Consider the following 18,667-nt stretch of genomic DNA (forward strand, 5'->3'; position numbering starts at 1 on the left):
ATTGCTGCATAGCAGACAGATGCTTTGTGGGATTAGAGAGAATCAGCAAGGACCTTGCCATCCTGAGGCCAGGGAGAAAGGCTGCCGTCCTCAGGCAGGAGACAGGATCTGGGGGCCACGGTCCCCTGCAACTCCCTCCATCTTCTCCTCTGTGCACAGAGCACACACCAGTCCACACGTAGACACTCACACAGACCCAGACACAAAGATATACACACACATAAACACACACAAACACACTCCCACAGACACACAGAAAGACAGCCACACACAGACCCACACAGCACATCAACCCACACAGACACAGACACGAAGATACACACACAGACTCACAGATACTCACAGACACACAGACACCAACACACAGACCCACACAGGACATCAGCCCACGTAGTCACACACACACACACACAGAGTCACAAGAGGGGATCTGATGGGCCCCCTCTGGTCTTCTGTCATCTGCTGCCTAAAAGGCCGTCCCAGAAGGGCACTTCCACGTTCACAGAAGTCTGTGTTTGGAGAAAACTGTGGATTTAAGATCAGCCTCATGGCTCCCAGGAGAACATGTTGGCTACAATCAAAAGCATCAAAGCTACACAGCAAAAGGCCATCCAGGCGTGCTCACGACGCTTCCCCGAGCTACCCTCCGCCGCTGCTCGCATCCAGAGGTCCAGCGAGTCACCCAGGATTGTTTTCAGGGGATTTGGAACTTATTATTTAATAATGTTATTACTGCCATTCCAGAGTTCACTGATGGGTCTGGGAGCCTTGGTGAATACAGAAGAAGGAGCCCAGACACTGGAACCACATCAATTCTGCAAAGATAGGCTAACATTTTTAGGGCCAGTAAAAAAAAAAAAAATTCATATGAATGATTTAATAGCTGTATGTTTGAGAACTCGTTTTCCACACGAGGAACTGAATGCATTACCGGATCTAATGAGCTGAGAGAGAGCAGAGGAAAACAGCAGAAGTTCTTCAGATCTGCTTTCCGTGCTGCTCCTGCCACCCCTCAGCCACTGCCAACTGCCGCTATTTAACGCTGATTTGTCCCAAAACCCTGCGTGAAGAATTTACCTTAAGCAATGTCTCATGCTAGATGTTGGAAACAGATGCCAGACTGAGTCCTGGAGCTCACGGGCAGGAGGGGCGAGCACAGTTGACCCAGACGACACAGCACGGGAGCGGGGGCACCTGGGCAGGTGTCAGCAGACTTCCCGACAGTGGGACCGAGCTGCTGATGGGAGGGTGAGGCTAACAGGCCAGGTGGAAAGGGGAGGAAGCTTGTTGCAAAAGCAGAGGGCATACTTGTGCACAGGTACAGAGAGGAGGGTGCGTCTTCTTGTGGAGCATCGCTGAGTGGGGAGCTGCGCTGCAGAGTACCTGGGATGAAATGGGGGTGAGATGGGGAGACCCCACCAGAGAGGGCCACATGCTTCCTGCACAGGGATTTGAATCTTATCCTGAAGGCAGTGGGGCAGCTCCCAAGAATGTAGGTGTCCACGTCCCCACTGCTGTCCACAAGCTGTTACCTTCTCCACCCGGCGTAAACATCCTGCTGCTTGAGGTGTCCTCCGTCTCTCCCCTTCCTCAACTCTGCTGACATCCTGGTCATTCACCCTTTATTAAAAGCTTGAGCCATCCAGTCACAGCTCTCCTCTCCTGGATGACATGAGTGGCCATTACACACGCAGCCTCACCGTGATTCGTGACACAGTGACCTCCACCCCTGCCGCGGCTCTGCCCTCTTGTCCTGCAGCCGCGCCTTGGCCCTGCCATCTCCCAGGATTCCCCTCACTCTGAAATCTCCGTCTCCAGGACTCCCCTCCTGCTCAGAATCTCCTGTCCTTCCAGCTCTTTCGCTCTTTTGCTCCCACCACACTCGTGTTCGGACCTCATTAAGATCTCTGGTTTCTCTCCATTTGCCCCCGCATCTTTTGGTCCCCTCCAGTCTTCACAGATTTCCTAAGCCAGCCAAGATCGCATCACACTCTCTCCAAATGCAGTTTTACAAAAACCTCCCAGTTTCTTGTGCACCTCTTTGTTGCACAACGCCACCCCCACCAGGAAAACCCAGCAGCTGCCTCCCCACACTCCTGCTCCAGCACTCAGGCCACGCCCCCCCACCCCTACCGCTCCACTTCCAGTCACCCCCATGACAGAATCAAGGTTTCCAACCTCAGCAGAGCCTTCCTTGCTGCCTGTCTTTTGGTGTCCCGTTCAATTTTCTCTTAACGTTACCCGTAACAATGTCAAACCTTCAGCCCTCCAGGATCCCATCCCCTACTCCCCATGGAGAAAGGTGTCTGCTTCTGAGGAAGGAATTAAAGCAAAAACCTCCAAAAAGAAATGTCATCAAGTCCTCGAGCCCCACACCTACACATATGCTTGCACCCTGGCCACCTCTGTTCTCCTCGCTCCAGTTACAGGGGACTGATGCTCCCCTTTTGTGCAAAGTGAATTCCACCTGAGCCCGGGACCCCGCTCTATGCAGCCCCAGTAAAGACCTTGTCCACTTATTGTCCCTTCTCTTCTGGATCTTCAACCTCTCCATGCCACTGGCTCTTTCCTGTCAGCATTTAAATGTGCTAGAGTCCCATGCATCTGAAGAAAAAACGAACCAACGAAAACCCTCTAACTCCCTCCAGGAACGGCATCTTCTTCCCATCATGTCCAAGCTTCTTTAAAAAGCTGTTTATAATCCCTGCCTCCAATTTTTCACCTCCTAGTAACCATTCACTCCTCAACCCAAGGCAATCCCACTTGCATTCCTGCTAAAGTTTCTGCTACTTCCTGCCTGCTAGTTCCAAGGGACTGATGGGCTTGATCTCCACCTCCTTTGACACTGTGAACCTGTCCCTCCTTGAGCGTCTCCTGTGTTCTCCAACCACTGTCCCCATTCCTGTTCTACCCCTGTCCGTTCCTGCTCAGTGTCCCTGAGCGCAGGTGGGAAGAAACCCTTAAGCATGTTAGTGGACTGAGAAACAGCGAGTGGGCACAGAAGAAGGAGCAGGGTCTTAGAGGAGGATGAAGATGACAAAGGTGGAGGGATGGCTTCAAGCAGGAGAAGCAGCATTTGAACCCACCTGGGAGGCTGAAGAAAGGAGGTGAAGAGACAAAGTGTGAGAGAAGTCACGCCTGGAGGCCTCAGTTTCCTCTAAAATGTAGGTTAGAGTATCTGCTATTTACCAAAAACACTAATTCAAAAAGATACGTGAGGACTTTCTAGGTAGCACAGTGGTTAAGAATCTGCCTGTCAATGCAGGGGACACGGGTTCAATCCCTGTCCCGGGAAGATCCCACACGCCACAGAGCAACTAAGCCCGTGCGCCACAACTGCTGAGCCTGTGCTCTGGACCCCACGAGCCACAGCTGTTGAGCCCATGTGCGGCAACCACTGAAGCCCACATGCCTAGAGCCTGTGCTCTGCAACAAGAGAAGCCACCACAATGAGGAGCCCACGCACCACAACAAAGAGTGGCCTCCTGCTCGCCGCAACTAGAGAAAGCCTGTGTGCAGCAACAAAGACTCAACACAGCCAATAAAAAATAAATAAATAAATTTATCAAAAAAATAAAAAAGATATGTGAACCCCAGTGTTCACAGCAGTATTATTTACAATAGACAAAACACAGAAGCAACCTAAGGGCCCATCAACAGATGAATGGAAAGAGAAGATGTGGTACATACGTACAACAGAATATACTCAGCCATAAAAAGGAATGAACTTTTTTTTTATAATTGTATTGATAACTTTTATTTTATACTCACTTTTAAACTTAGTTGCATTTTCAGCTTATATATAACTTAACAGGCACATTATAATTTTATAGGTTATTTGCAAAAAGTAAGCTTATGTACACACGTTTTCTTAGAGATAAAAAGCACATGAGGAATGAACATGAGACGAGGGGCCACATCTGGGGATTACACAACAGTTTAGCTCTGTGGCAGCCACTATAATACTCTAATACCTCGGAAAGCAGAGATCAGAAAGATGAGAAAATGACCCTCAAAGAAACAATGCTGTCTTTCCATCACTTTCTGTGGACTGAGGCTAGTCCTAAAGAGACTTGTTAGGCTACGGCCCTCCCGCTTAGCGGAACAGGGCTGAGCTGCCACCAATGATTATGGGAACTGATTCAGGAAGGTCTGAATTTCTGACACAAGACCTGAATGTATCCAGCATTACACACCAGTGTTAGCATGCACCAGGAAACATGACTCAGTCATCGGGGAACACAGGAAGTCAATTTATTTCAAAGAAAAGAATGAACTTTTGCCATTTGTAGCAACAGGGATGGACTTGGAGGGCATTATGCTAAGTGAAATGTCAGACAGAGAAATACAGATACTGTTTGATATCACTTATGTGTGAAATCTAAAAGTACAACAGACTAGTGAAGATAACAAAAAAGAAGCAGACGTACAGATATAGAGGACAAACTAGTGGTTACCGGGGGTGGGGGGGGAGGGGTAATAAAGGGGTGGAGAAGTGGGAGGTACAAACTACTGGGTATAAGATAGGCTCAAGGCTGTATTGTACAACATGGAGAACACAGACAATGTTCTGTAGTAGCTGTACATGGAGTGTAACCTTTTAAAATTGTACAAAAATTTTTAAACAGTGTAGCATTGACAGCGGTGGCGGGGGTGGGGGGGGGGAGAAAGAGAGAGTATCTGCTGTGTGGGTTTGCAGGAGTTGCACCTTGAAGAGAGAGGTGAAGATAGAGTGTAATCCTGGGTGTGGCTGGAGCGCGTGCTGACCAAGGACAGGTGAGGGGCCTGTCGAGGAGAAGCACAGGTGGGATCTCTTCTGAGGCTGGACCCACTCAGCAGAGTCTCTGGTGGTTTCCATCAGCACTTGGCTGCCCTAGAGCAGGAGTGAAGAGCCGCCAGGGAGGATGCTGCCAGGGTTTGTTTCTTCTGGGCCAGTGCAGCAAAAGGCGGGGAAGGCCAGGGATCCAAGGATGCTGAAGAAAGATTTGTCCGGGGCATCAACGGGTGACCCCAAACCGTAGGGAAGAAGCAGACAGCAGCGAGCCGGTAACATGGGGAAAATCAGAAGATGCAAGAGACCGGCTATCTCTGGGGGCAGTGAAGGCAGTGTGAGCTAGAGAGCGGGAGAGTGTGAGGCTTGGGGAGAGAAAGGATGGATTATGGCCCATATCCAGGTTCGTGTTTTTGTTTTTAAATTGTATTGTGGAAGTTTCAAGTATACACAAAAGTCTAGAGAATGGTCTAATGAATCGCTCAGTACGCATCACGTAGCCTCAACAAGTACTCACATTTTGCCCGTCTTCTATCACACTTTTGGGGGTGGGAGAGTGGAAGGCTGTAGTATATTAAAGCAAATCCTGGCTTTCATGTTATTTTACCTATAAATACTTCAGTAGGTGTACTTCAGGTTTTTAACCTGAGAAAAGCTCACTGAAATAAGTTCGGATAAAGGATAATAATAATAATTACTATTTATTGAGTGTTTAGTATGTGTCATGTATTTTACATGTTACTTAATTCTTCCAAAACCCTGTGAGATTAGTATCATTATCATTCGCATTTTATACATGAGGAATTAAGCTGCACAAAGCTACAAAATTTGCCTAAAATCACTCAACTGGGAAATGGAATTGCTGGGGATGAAACCTCAGTCTATGTGAGGTGTCTACCTGCAGTACCTTTCCTCAAGCTCAGCATTCAGCTCTGCTGAATGTTTTGGGGCCAGAAGTTAGGATATTGGGTGCTTTCAATATGTCTCCTAGGATTGTAATTCCGGGCAAGGTAAAAATAATGGCTGTAATTTATGTGGCAAAGTGTGAGATGACTATTAGGGGAGAGAGGTGCTAATGGAAAAACGGGGAATGGCTGAAATAGGAAGAGGGAAAGAGAACTGCACAGCTGAGCCTCAGAAGCCCAGGAGTGTCTGCATGAGAGTAAAGAAGGATGGTCTCCTAGGCAGGCAGGTCAAAGGCCAACATCCCTGCCTGACCTCAGTGAGGGGGACAGGAAAAGTAACCCCGACGGAAAAGAGGAGTAACATCAGAGAGCCCAGGTACAGTACAGGGGAGATGGTGACGGATTATTGACGGTGGAACCTGGGGCCCAGGGTGCAGAGTGATGACAGAAGAAGAGTTGGTGGTGAGAGGGCTCAAGAGGAGCAGAGCAGAAAGTGGGGGAAAGAGGGACAGGACCGGATGTCGTCTTTTCCGGTAAAGTGAAATGGGCATTAAAGCAACTGCCTCGTTCCACGTACTCAACGTGCAGTCCATGGACCAGTGCCAGTCTGCACTTTGTTACCAGCCCGCCGTGAGCTGGGTACAGAAAGTGAGAGGAAGCAGAAGTTTAGAAATGTACACGGCGGTCTGCCACGGCCACATCTTCCACGGCCATCTTTACGTACAGAAGTATTTTACAAAAGTATTGATTCATGACAGATTAGAAATTTCTTAAAAATGATCCTTCCACACAGGAGAAATTTCAGGAGTACTGGCCTATATTGCTTTACCTATTATGATGTGTTTGCTTTAATTTTCCCGTCTTGTTTGATCAAGGTCACTGGACACCTTACTGCAACAGGCAGCTTCCCTAATCTTCCCTATAGTCTTAAAGCAAACAACAGCTACACTGAAACTGGAGGCGTTAACAGACCACTTTTGCAACAAAATGCCTTTAGAAAGAAAATGAAGTTTTTGTGCCTTATCACATTTAACAGTTACTGAGTCCAGTTTTCCAAAGTGTCAGGAAAAGCTTTCTCAGCATTCCAAGACTGGGGATGTCACTGTGACCTTTCTAGTGGAAGAGACTTTATTTTCAGACTTGATTCCTTGTTTGAAGAGTACCACGAGTTTTAAAAGTAACTGAACTCGGTCTAGACAGCAGATTTCAGTAGTTGCTAAGGAACTGGATTAGTGCTAATCTAAGGAATGTATTATTCGTTTTCATTTCCGTTTGTTACTACAGCACTTTAATTGCAGATAAATGTCTTTTATGGCTCTCTGGGGTGTAAAACACTTCTCTCTTAGCTGGTAGGTTAGCCAGGGGAGACCATGTTTGTATGCACCCTCCCAGCAGATGGCATTCAGGCATGAAGTGTTTCAAAAGAAGAAAAATGCTTCTTGCGGCGTGAACAATAGCCGGGCTTGTCAACGCAGGCCACGGCCCAGCGCTCAGGGCCAGACCGGCAGTGCCCACCCGTGCAGGAGACCCCGGGCCGGGGGCCGTGTCCACTGATGCTGCACATACCCTTGACTGCCTCTTCATGTCACAGGTGATGTCATTCTGCAGCCTGCTGCCACAGTCACCAGGCAATCAATTCCTCAGATAGAAGATCAGTTGTCAAACCCCAGAAACTCATTTTCCACATGGCAGCCAGAGCGAGCTTTTTGAAAAGCAAATCTGATAGCATTACCCCAACCTGACCTGACCTCTCCCAACGCCACCCCGCTTGAAACACTTCAGTGCTCCCCAGGCCTTGAAGATAAGGGCCTTACAGAACTTCACAGGCCCTACCTGGCCTGCCCCTCTCCAAGTGCACAGCATACCACGCTCGGCCTTGCCATTCTTTTAAGGCAGCCCGGGCTGCACTCTCGCACGGCCCAGTGAGACAACGCCAATGCCCCTTCCAGTCCCCCTGAGTCGGAAGTTCTCCCCTTAGCCAGGAGCATGAATTCTATCCACTCCTTCCTGGCATCTGTCGCATCTGTAAGTTTATGTTTATTTGTGCGTGTCTGATGACGATCTGGTCCTCCAACAGACTAGAGCTCAAGAGGGCAGAGACTCTGCCGAATTTTCTTGAGACTGTACTTCCAGGAACTAAAGGAGCCCTGAGCACACAGCTAGGACTGCAGGTGTGAGGACTGAAAGCAGAAAGTTTTTCAAAATAAAATCCAAATGGGCACTCGAGGCTTTAGCTACTTGTGGGCCGTCCTCAGGACCCGTAATGGCATAAGCTGTAGCCTTGCCAAGGCACCAACGTGAAGCTCCAGTGAGTGACCCAGCAGCTGTTCTTCCCCGGGCCAGCTGCCACCTCTGACTCGTGTGAAGTTTGTATCTTTATGAAAAATAACACCACTACCACCACAACCTCCAGCCCCCAGCCTCCAAAAAAGAAAAGTAACAACTGCTAGTGCTGAATAAGAAGGGCAAGTGAAATGACCTAACAGTTTCCTCTTTCACGGGGAAGAATGTGCTACGGTCGTGTTCATGAACTTGAAGGTTAGTAATAGCTAAGATGCACGGACCCCTGACTACAGTGAGGCTGTGTGCTGGTGCTTGAGTACATTTTCTCATTTAATCCTCTCAACAGGTCTATTTTTTTTTAAATTTATTTATTATGTTTTTTGGGGGGGTACACCAAGTTCAATCATCTGTTTTTATACACATATCCCCGTATTCCCTCCCTCCCTCGACTCCCCCCCCCACCCTCCCTCGAGTCCCCCCCATCCTCCCCGTCCCAGTCCTCTAAGGCATCTTCCATCCTCGAGTTGAACACCCTTTGTTATATAACAACTTCCCACTGGCTATCTATTTAACAGTTGGTAGTATATATATGTCTGTGCTACTCTCTCACTTCGTCTCAGCTTCCCCTTCACCCCCCGCCCCCTCCCAAACCTCGAGTTCTCCAGTCCATTCTCTGCATCTGTGTCCTTATTCTTGTCACTGAGTTCATCAGTACAATTTTTAGATTACGTATATGTGAGTTAGCATACAATATCTGTCTTTCTCTTTCTGACTTACTTCACTCTGTATGACAGACTCTAGGTCTGTCCACCTCATAGGACACCTCCTTAGCAGATATCTAGGGAGTCTATACTCAGAGACTAAATACTATCTGTTCATGGAGGAATAGTTGTCTCTTAGTCTTTTACTTTGGGTTTGAATTATGGTTTAATAGCTAAACAGCCTACCTTTAGCTTCTTCCATTTCCATTACATTTTCCATTTTGTCCCGTTTCTAAAATACAGATTGATCATCTGTCTCTCCCCCAGGTTCATGAAGGTTCAGTGGCTTCCCTCTGCTTATAAAAATACAACAAACCACTTAGCTTGGCACATGAGGCCCCATGAACTGGCCCAGGCTCTGTGTCCTCATCTCCCATCCTTCAAATAGAACTCCTAAGTAGATTACAAGACAAGGACCTGCCTGATTCCTTGCCTGAAAGGTGATTCTCCCCTCTTGAAATCCCATTCATGCATCGAAGCCAGGTCAACCTGAAGGACAAATCACATATAGAGTAACATGAATATTACTTTTTTTTTTTAAATAATTCTAAATGTTAAGTCTCATAATACTCAACTAAGTCTGGGAGAAAAGGTTAATTGATAAAGGTCTTAACCTTTTACAAACGTGATTAGTAAGGTTTTCAACAGTAGATTCAAATTCAATTTCAAATTAGGAGAGAATATTTAATATCACCTTTAGGGTCCCCCCACCCCCACACCCCACCCCTCAGCTTCCACAATTCTAAATCTACTAGAAGGCCTTTGTAGCAATTTTCTCAAAGTGTAACAAATTCTACTTTGTATATCATGTCTTTGTGTTTAATTATAAGGATTTGAATTTACAGCACCAATTAATCAGTAATTAGATAGTACTGTACTAAAAGAAATTAAACAAAGATAAAAACAAAAACACAACTCAGCGCAAGGCCATATCATCTGGTAATGTTTCATGTAGCATGACAAAAATGCTTGCTGAGATATGTAGGTTAACCAAATCATTAGCAATGTATTCCTTTGATTTTTTTTTTCTGTTGTTCTTAGTAAACTCCAATGCCAATGGGAAACTTAAAGGTAATCCAAATACAAAAACACTCTGATTACACTAATGTTTATTCCTCTCTCGACTCTTCATCAGAAATCTGCTTTATGACACGCAATAATTATTTTGAAATGTCAGCTTTTGTAAATGCAAAATAAATGCAAATTTTAATGATACATGCTCTATTGATCTTCACATTTAAAGAACACAGATCAGCTTTGAGTTAATTATCAATGAGACCTCTAAAGCAAAATGTGCATGTTAAACGTGAAAAATCAAAAAAGCTACAGAGCAGACGGAGGAAGGAAAAATGAAGATCCCTGAAATCAAGAGATAGAAGAGGGAAAAGCCGTGACTGTATAGCAGGTCCCTTGAGGGATCGGAGAAGCGGCGAGGGGACCTTCTCCCTATAAAGTCATGCCATTTCCCTGTGCCAGGCTTATGGGCCTCTTTTCCGGGTTCTTAAACCTTTTGTTAACAAAAGAGAATGAGGGGCTTCCTAGGTGGCGCAGTGGTTAAGAATCCTCCTGCCAATGCAGGGGACACGGGTTCGATCCCTGCTTCAGGAAGGTTCCCACATGCTGCAGAGCAACTAAGCCTGTGCGCCACAACTATTGAGCCCATGTGCTGCAACTAATGAAGCCCACGTGCCTAGAGCCCATGCTCCGCAACACGAGAAGCCACAGCAATGAGGAGCCTGTGCACCACAACGAAGAGGAGCCCCCAGTCACCGCAACTAAAGAAAGCCCGCGCACAGCAAAAAAGACCCAACACAGCCAATAAAATGAACAAGTTAATTAATTAATTAAAAAAAATAGAGAGAATGAGAAGACTGACAGTTGGAAAGATAAGTCAGCAGCTCCTGTAATTCAGTCTTGGAAGAGATGGCAGCACAACCTGCTCAGGTGCGCCCCCCGCTGGCGTGGAGTGATTCTGACAGCTGGGCTCTGGGCAGGGGAGCCAGTGAGAGAAGCCCCACCGGCTACATAACAGTCTCTACAGCAACCCTTTCTCTTTCAAGGCCCCAAAGTAACTCCTTCCCCCTGTGACCATGACTACATGGGAAGATCAAGCCATAAAACACTCAGAATTACCTTAAGGTGCTTTACATTCTGTCCCTGGTGCTGTTTCAGGAGGCCTCATTTCTGGAAAACAAAATAGCAACAACAACAAAAAAACTGGCATCACTTTTACTCCCACGTACGAGGATCTTATAAATTGTGGATACTGTAAAATCTTTGAATGCTATGCCAAATGAGTGAGTAGTTTCTTCCCTAAGTGTATGAAATTGTCTTGAAAACTTCTGTGCAGTGAATTTCATTGTGTGCTCTCAAGCTTGCATTCTAGAAGTATTTTTCTCTGAAACAGATAATTTGTCTTTTGATGGATCAATTGGCCAAGAGAGAGCATAAGGTACTTTGAGAAGAACTATAGAAGAAAATATCAAAGATGCCCCTCCCCCCCTCATCTTTTGGTACCTTAGATTTAAAGAGTGAGCTTTGCTTAGTAATTCAGCACCATGGTGAACATCAGAGAGTCAAATTGTGATACTTTTTGTAACTTCATGATGAAATTGATCCAACTCACCTAAACTGGGAACCACTGGGTTTTTCTCCAGTTCTGGAATCTCTCTCCCCATTGTTGTTGTGAAGCAATGTTATAAAAGTTTCTCTCTCTAAGAGTTCATTGCTTTTACAAATTATACAGCACACCTGTGAGTGAAAGCCACATTTGTCAAAGTGTCAATTCCTTTGTCGATATGGCTTATTAATCCTCTGCTGTGCTTCTTCAACTGTTACCTTTTTCGAAATGTTCATCTCTCAGGAGGTGGTACAATTTATCTGATGTCAAGGTACTACCTACATTTTTGCCTCTTGATATTAACTTCTTTATTGAAATCAGCTTAAGCGGGCTCCAGTCCTCAATGATCAGTATCTGATGAACTTTTATTCGGGGTTAACTGGCCACAGTTAATATACCAGAGTAACCTCTTTGTCTCATGGCTCTTCCCTTGAGCAACATGGAAGCTACCCCCTGCCCTAGCCTTCCTCTAGTAGAGTGTGGTAAAGCAGAGAACTGGAGTTTTCCTCCACTCTCTCCGTCTCACTAAGTGGCTCTAGTTAATGCTCAAGCCAGACAGCTAGGCACCTTCCTTTCTGCTCACCCTCCACACCCAGTACAGCAGCCAGTCCTGCCAGACCACCTGCCGCTGCCCCCACATGTCCACGCCACTCCTTCCTCCTGTCTGGACTCCTAACAGTTATCTCCTAACTGGCCTCCCAGCTTCTATTCTGCCTTCCCTAAAATCCATTCTCCATATAGCAGCTCAGGTCATGCTCTTAAAGATATTAATCATTTTATGTCACTAGACCTACTTCGAGCCTTCTAATGACTTGCTGTTCCACTTGGAATAAAATTCCCATGGCCACACAACCCCACAGGACCAGCTCAGCACCACTCCCCCCTTCTCACACCAGTGGGTCACTCTCCAAATATCCAGCACTGGTTCCTGCTGCCTCGTCTTCACACAGCTGTCTCCTGTGCTTGGGGTCCATTTCCCCTTCTCCTCCTCCTTCGCACTTTAGCTCAGACATCACCTCCTCAGAGAAACTTTCCTGGCCCTGATGAGTGCAGCTGGCCACAGTCATTGTCAGGTCAAACTGTTGGTGCCCCACTTGTCACTATCAGAAAGTATTGTGTTCCTTTTTGTTTGTTTACTGATAACTGTGTTTCTCCCCACCAGCCTTGTCTGTTGTTTACGACGCATCATCCATGCCTAGAAGAGTCTAGCCAAGTACTATATTCTCAATAAACACCTGTTAGATGAATGACCAGTGAATGAATGCATCACTTCCTAATACTGTATGATTTTGACTGAAGCACTTAACCTTTGGACTTCCGCTTCCTTATCTGCACAATAAAACTAACAAAACATTGGATTTCCATGGGGACAAGCTAAAGGAGTAAATGTATATGATAGCACGTGGTCCATGGTACGGTAGATGCAGAATGAGCACAGTTAACAATGTCCCTCCCTATTTTCCAGGAAATCTTCGGAGGAACTGGACATGGACAAGGTGACAGCAGCAATGGTACTAACCAGCTTGTCGACAAGCCCTTTGGTTCGGAGCCCTCCTGTGCGGCAGAATGGTAAGCCTGGGGTACAGGCCACAGGGAAGGACCCTCTGACACCAAGAGCAGAGCTTCTCTTTGAGGGGTCTCATTCCTGCCAAACACAATGAACAAGTAACCCTCGCCCATTAGCAGGAAGCCAGGGAAGTGCAGAAGAAATGGACCCTAGAGCTACCAGCCTCATCATCCCAAAGACCCCGCTGCAACTCATTCCTATGTGCATCCGTTCAACTCACATTTACATATCCTCGTCACCTCTCCAGAACACATCTTTGAGCACTTGTGTTCCATTTTTTCCCAGGTAAATGGAGATTGGTCTAATGAAATTACTTCCCCAGCTTTTTTTCCTGTTTGGTTGGAGAGGTACTTGGATCAAATAACTCTGAAGAGTAAATATTTTGAAAAAGCATTATCCCAGGCTCCTTAACCTATTCTTTCATTCAGTATATATTTATTATGTACCACACTATATGGCTTGAATACATCATTGAAACAGTGTCCATACTCCAGTCTCTTTGAGGGGAAGAAACAAAAGACTATCACAGCTGTATTAATGGCTAACATTTACTGAGTACTTACTATGTGCCAAGTACTAGGCTTGCTTCAGCTCATGTAATTCTCACAACAATTCTAAGAGATGTTATCACCGTTTTACAGATGAGTGAACTGAGGCACTTGGGGATTAATTAACTTGTAAAGAGCAGAGCTGAAATTCTATTCTGTATCTTTCTGATTCCAGATCTTGTTAGTCATGGTATAATATTGACTCACATAATTCAATATGATAAATCAGGAGGGCAGTAGAAGATGAAGTTGGAGAGTCTGGCAGGAAATCAGGGGGCCAGGTATGCCTGGTTATGAGTTTGGACATTAATCTGAGGCTATAGGAGAGCCATTAAGTGATTTACCACTGGAATGTTATATTTGGGTTTACAGGTAAAAACAAAAATAAACAAATAAAAAACACGTGGGTGTCCTGAACCTTGGTGGTCACAGTGGGGATGAATAGGGCATAATTGAGAAATGTGAAGAAGGCAGAATCAACAGGAGTTGGTGATGGACAGAGAGGATGAAGGAGAGGGAGTGATAAGGGTGACTTCTGGGAAGTTGCTGTGCTTCAGCAAGGAAGCCCATTCCCTGAGATGGGGAACAAAGGCAGAGGAAGACATCTATTGGTGAATGTTTGGAGCAAGAGATGAGGTTGCTGAAGAAGACGATAGATCCAGCTTGAAATACGTTTTTAGTAGGGAGTACCTGAGGATCATCCAAGGGGTAGAGCGTGATGGAGATCTGGGTACAGCATGGGAGACAGGTCTGGGCTGATGTGGAATTAGAAGGCAACATTTTTAATCTGTGAGCATAGAAGAGATGACCCTGAGAGAGTTGTGGAAGAGTGGAGGGTGAAGATAAGGTGCTAAGAGGGAAGTGGTGAGCCTTCTCATCATGGGAGGAAAAGAACCCAGGAAGAGGGAGAGGGGTGGGTAACTGGAGAAGCAGAGGAGATTAGGAGAGTATGATTTCATGGAAGTCAGGGGAAAAGCTTGTTTCAAGGAGCAACATCTGATGCTTCAGAAGGTCAAGGTGAAAAGGACTCAGTTCTGCATCAAGAAGAATTTGGTGGCTTTGGCAGGGGCATTCACAGTGGACAACCCGTGGGCAGAAGCCACGTTGCAGTTCAGTGAAAGGTAGTGCCCTGTGACCGCTGGATGGAACTTACCAGCCAGAGAAAACCTTCTCTCAAAAGCCAGCCTAGTCAATGATGAGCTGGAGCTAGGGTTCACCCATAATCTGGTTGTAAGCAGGAGATGTTAAAGTAAACTTGTGGAACATCCACTGAGTCCTCACCAAAACCTATTCCAATCCATTTGTAAGTGGGAAGAATGACCAAGATGCTAGGAATTCAGATCAGTACCAACAATCAGTAGTGCCCACCGTCATGATTCACCGCAAGCTGGGGTGATGTCACCTCTTCACACAGAGTAGACACCGTGCTCTTGAAATGGGCACGATCCTTCCTGATATCCTTCTCAGCTTGGCAAAGCTGCTGCAGAAAGATGATAGGAAAAGCAAAACTGAAGTCATCCCCAAAACCTATTCTAGGAAAAAGGAATTACAGAATTTCACGGAATCCTCAGGGGAAGACAGTCATTTTGATGTAATCATTCTTTTTACGATTGAATTTTTTAAATTGAGAACACTTTAAATATTCCTTTGTATTGAAATGTTAGAATCAAAATAAACTTTTTGCTTCTTAGTATAGTTATAAAGAATGTGTTCATTATGACTTAAAAAATAACTACCCAAATAGTAATCACAAATTTCTGATATCTCTCATTTATTCTGCAACAGGAAGCAAATTCTTAAAAAGGGAAAGCCATTTATGATAATGAAGGCTTTTTTTAAGAAATAAAGATTATCTCCAGAATTATCGGATATCAGTAAATTTTTGGAAATGGATAAGATGCTTTATTCTGCTGGGAAAGGATCATTTTGTTAGGATGTGGGTCGGCAAAGAGGGCGAGATTCCAGCAAAATGCCTCTCTGCATTTTTTTTTTAATTTATTTATTATTTTTGGGGGGGGGTACACCAAGTTCAATCATCTGTTTTCCTCTCTGCATTTTTAACAAATACTTGTTTAAGATAAGGAGACACTGCTCTCTAAAAAATATTAGGAATTGGTTCTGACTTTTTTTTTTGAAAAATGTATTTCCGTATTCCATTGCCCTTCTGATTAAATAGTGTTTCTAAAGGAAATGTCATTTCCACGTAAACAAACAAGTTAACTTTTGGCATTGGCATGAAGCAGTATAACCACAGTGTAACAACAGTTAGTTCTCAAAAGAATTTCAGTTCCTCATACTTAACATGATTACCGATCTTGCACCATGAACTTGTTTTATTTTACAAGTGCATGCTGCAGTATATTTATAAGCTTCCTGAGCCTGCCAGGTGAGTTTGCCACACCAGGTAATATTACCTAAGGCCTTACGCTAGGCTCTCTTGAAGTCATGTTGTATTGAATGGAGCTTTCTTATTTATTAGAGGCGACTCGGGTCCAGGGAGTGTATCAGTCTCTGTGTAGACTACAGGGAGTGAGATGCTAATTTGGTTTTGTTAGTGCTGTCAAGGTGTGAGCCTGCATAAATGACCATGTAATTCTGTTAGAGCCTAGCTTTAATGAGATGGTTAACTTACTTCTGCTATTCAATGTAAAACTTCATTCTAACTGAACTTTTTGCTTGATATAGTTGAGGAATATGCTTGAAATCTATAATTAGGTGAAGGCAGTCGAGAAATTTTTCCATGAATGCTAGTCTGTCATCTGTCTTCATTACTAATTACACAGATATTAACAGCATTTTTTTAATGAGGCATTCTGGGATTTTTTTTCCTCCTTGTAGTTAAAATATAGTTTTAATATATTCAAAATCCACATTAATATGGAAGAGAAATTATCCAAAAAGAAAGTAGAATTTATACAAATGCTAATTAAGATTGGGCATTTTGAAAAGTAAAGCAAATCTTCAGTGATTAAAAGAGCCCCCTGAAGAAATTCCAACTGGGCAAAGATCTCTCCCTGTTAGTAAGCATTTCATCAGGTTTTCCCCCACAAGTGGGAAGGTAAAACTCAACACCAGTCTTATCAGTAATTATTACCAATAAATTCTTTTCTGATATCAGCTTTGCCAGAGAGAAAGGAGGATACTCACAACACAGGGCCCATATGCACTGAAGGAGAAGGAAGGTCAACTGGTAGACCAGGGTTGAGGCCCCGGCCCATCCGGGTTATGTACTAGTCATGGTGAAGTGGCAAATCACTTCACTTCCTGGTGCCTCAGGGTTCTTGTCTGTAAAATGGGCATGATAATCCTTACCTGAAAGTTAGATATTGTGAGAATGCATGAGACTGTGTGACTAAGCTTTGTGAGATGTAAAACACACTAAATGTAAGGCACGATTATTTGTTATAAAAAGCAGGATGGCAAATGGCTTTAGGTAACTAATCAGAAATTCTTTCTCTTAGGTTCTTAAATCTTAGACAAACTCTTTCTATAAATGCATTCCAAGAATCATAGTCCTTGATAGGTGATGCCTTAGAGAGCCGGGACGGGGAGAGTAGGGGGGAGTCGCGGGAGGGAGGGGATATGGGGATATGTATATAAATACAGCTGATTCACTTTGGTGTACCCCATAAACTGGTACAAGAGTGTAAAGCAATTATATTCCAATAAAGAGCTTAAAAAATTAATTAAAAAAAATCATAGTCCTGAAAGAAATTCGTTTTAAAATTTAAATACGGGGTGGGGGAGAGGGGGAAGGAAGACATACCTCAAGTGATTTCTTCCCTAGGAATACCGTCCATAAACGCCCTATCTTCCCAAACTTAATGAACCACAACATCTTTTTCTTCCCTTGTGTTTATGTAATCTCCACTATCATCCTCAAGAAGTAGTGTTGCACAAAGCAACACCTATCAGAAAACTCTTGGTGAAAAACCTATCATGTGCCTAAAATAAATGTTTATAAACTATAATGCGACTTTTTTTTTTTTTTTTTTTGAAGTATAAATAGAGTAACACGTACGTACTCAGCTGTTACAAGTTACTGAGGGGGCTGCAGGTGCTTTCACCGGCGCGGAATCCAGGCCGACCCACGCCTGGTCTCGCGGGGGTCCGGGGCTGGGCACTGATGCTGTGCTTGTGTGAACGCGCAGAGGGCCTGAGCGGATCGTGGAAGGAGGGGGGCGGCGTGCCTTCCAGCAGCAGCAGCAGCGGCTACTGGAGCTGGAGCGCCCCCAGCGACCAGTCCAACCCGTCCACGCCGTCGCCGCCGCTGTCCGCCGACAGCTTCAAGCCCTTCCGCAGCCCCGCGCCCCCGGACGACGGCATCGACGAGGCGGAGGCCAGCAACCTTCTCTTTGACGAGCCCATTCCCAGGAAGCGCAAGGTTGGTTTCGGGTTTTAGCCGCGGGCGCGTGCTTTCCCTCCGCCCTCCAAGGGCGGGTCTGAGCCCGGGGTGGTGATTCTGGCGCTCCTTCAGCCCACGCCCCTCTTGATCAACAGAAACAGCCTCTGTTCCCCCTCCAAGGTTCTTGGAGGTTTCAAAATAAATCGAGGGTCGTGATGAAAGACCAATAGAAATGACTAAAATGCTAATATGTTTCTTCCAAGTACACATTCCCCCAACCCCATTCGCATCCTCTCGCCTGGTTGTAAGTTGCTGCAGTTGGATAAGAGTTAACATCAGGTAACCTGGGACTTACCAGTATTTGGAAGTCAGAAAATTGGACTTCAGGCTTGGTTTGGTAATTAACTCGCTCTCTCCGTGGGCCTTAACTTTCTCATCTGTAAAATAAAATTAATATGTTTTTCTCTTTTCTGCTTCACGGCGCCCTGAAGGGTTGTGGGAAAGAATATTTTGCATTTTATTTTTATAAAACCAGATGTGAAATATACGTGGAAGCTAACAGATAAACATATATAGTACTTACATACCCCAAATTATGTATTTATTCAGTGAGAAGTGAAAAAGATCTAATTAATTATTATAACAAATTAATTGATTATACTTTTGTTGAATCCTCACAGCAGTCCTGTATGGTAAGTATTATTTTCTCATCTTGATAGGAGGAGACTGAAGACCAGGAAGATCATACATTTAATCCACCCCTCTCATGCAGATTACAAAGGGCCAGAGCTGCTATTCAAACCCAGGTCTGCCTGAATCAAAAGCTCGTCTTCTTTTCATTCTCTTTACATACATTTAAATCATGTT

At 45.0% G+C, this 18,667-nt stretch overlaps 1 protein-coding gene across 4 annotated transcripts in view; it reads left to right on the forward strand.

The window, feature by feature from the left end:
* Positions 1-18,667, forward strand: part of ZNF704 (zinc finger protein 704) — a 225,772-nt gene that overhangs the window by 167,786 nt on the left and 39,319 nt on the right. For all 4 annotated transcript variants that reach the window (XR_009054016.1, XR_009054015.1, XR_009054017.1 and 1 more), the window contains 2 exons: positions 12,806-12,909; positions 17,607-17,839. Coding sequence is in view for 1 of the 4 variants with exons in the window: in XM_057737282.1 (XP_057593265.1) it covers positions 12,806-12,909; positions 17,607-17,839 (337 nt within the window). In the remaining 3 variants the exon portion in view is untranslated. The remainder of the gene's footprint in view (positions 1-12,805; positions 12,910-17,606; positions 17,840-18,667) is intronic.

This window comes from Hippopotamus amphibius, chromosome 5 (assembly GCF_030028045.1).
Source record: "Hippopotamus amphibius kiboko isolate mHipAmp2 chromosome 5, mHipAmp2.hap2, whole genome shotgun sequence".
Lineage (NCBI taxonomy): Eukaryota > Metazoa > Chordata > Mammalia > Artiodactyla > Hippopotamidae > Hippopotamus > Hippopotamus amphibius.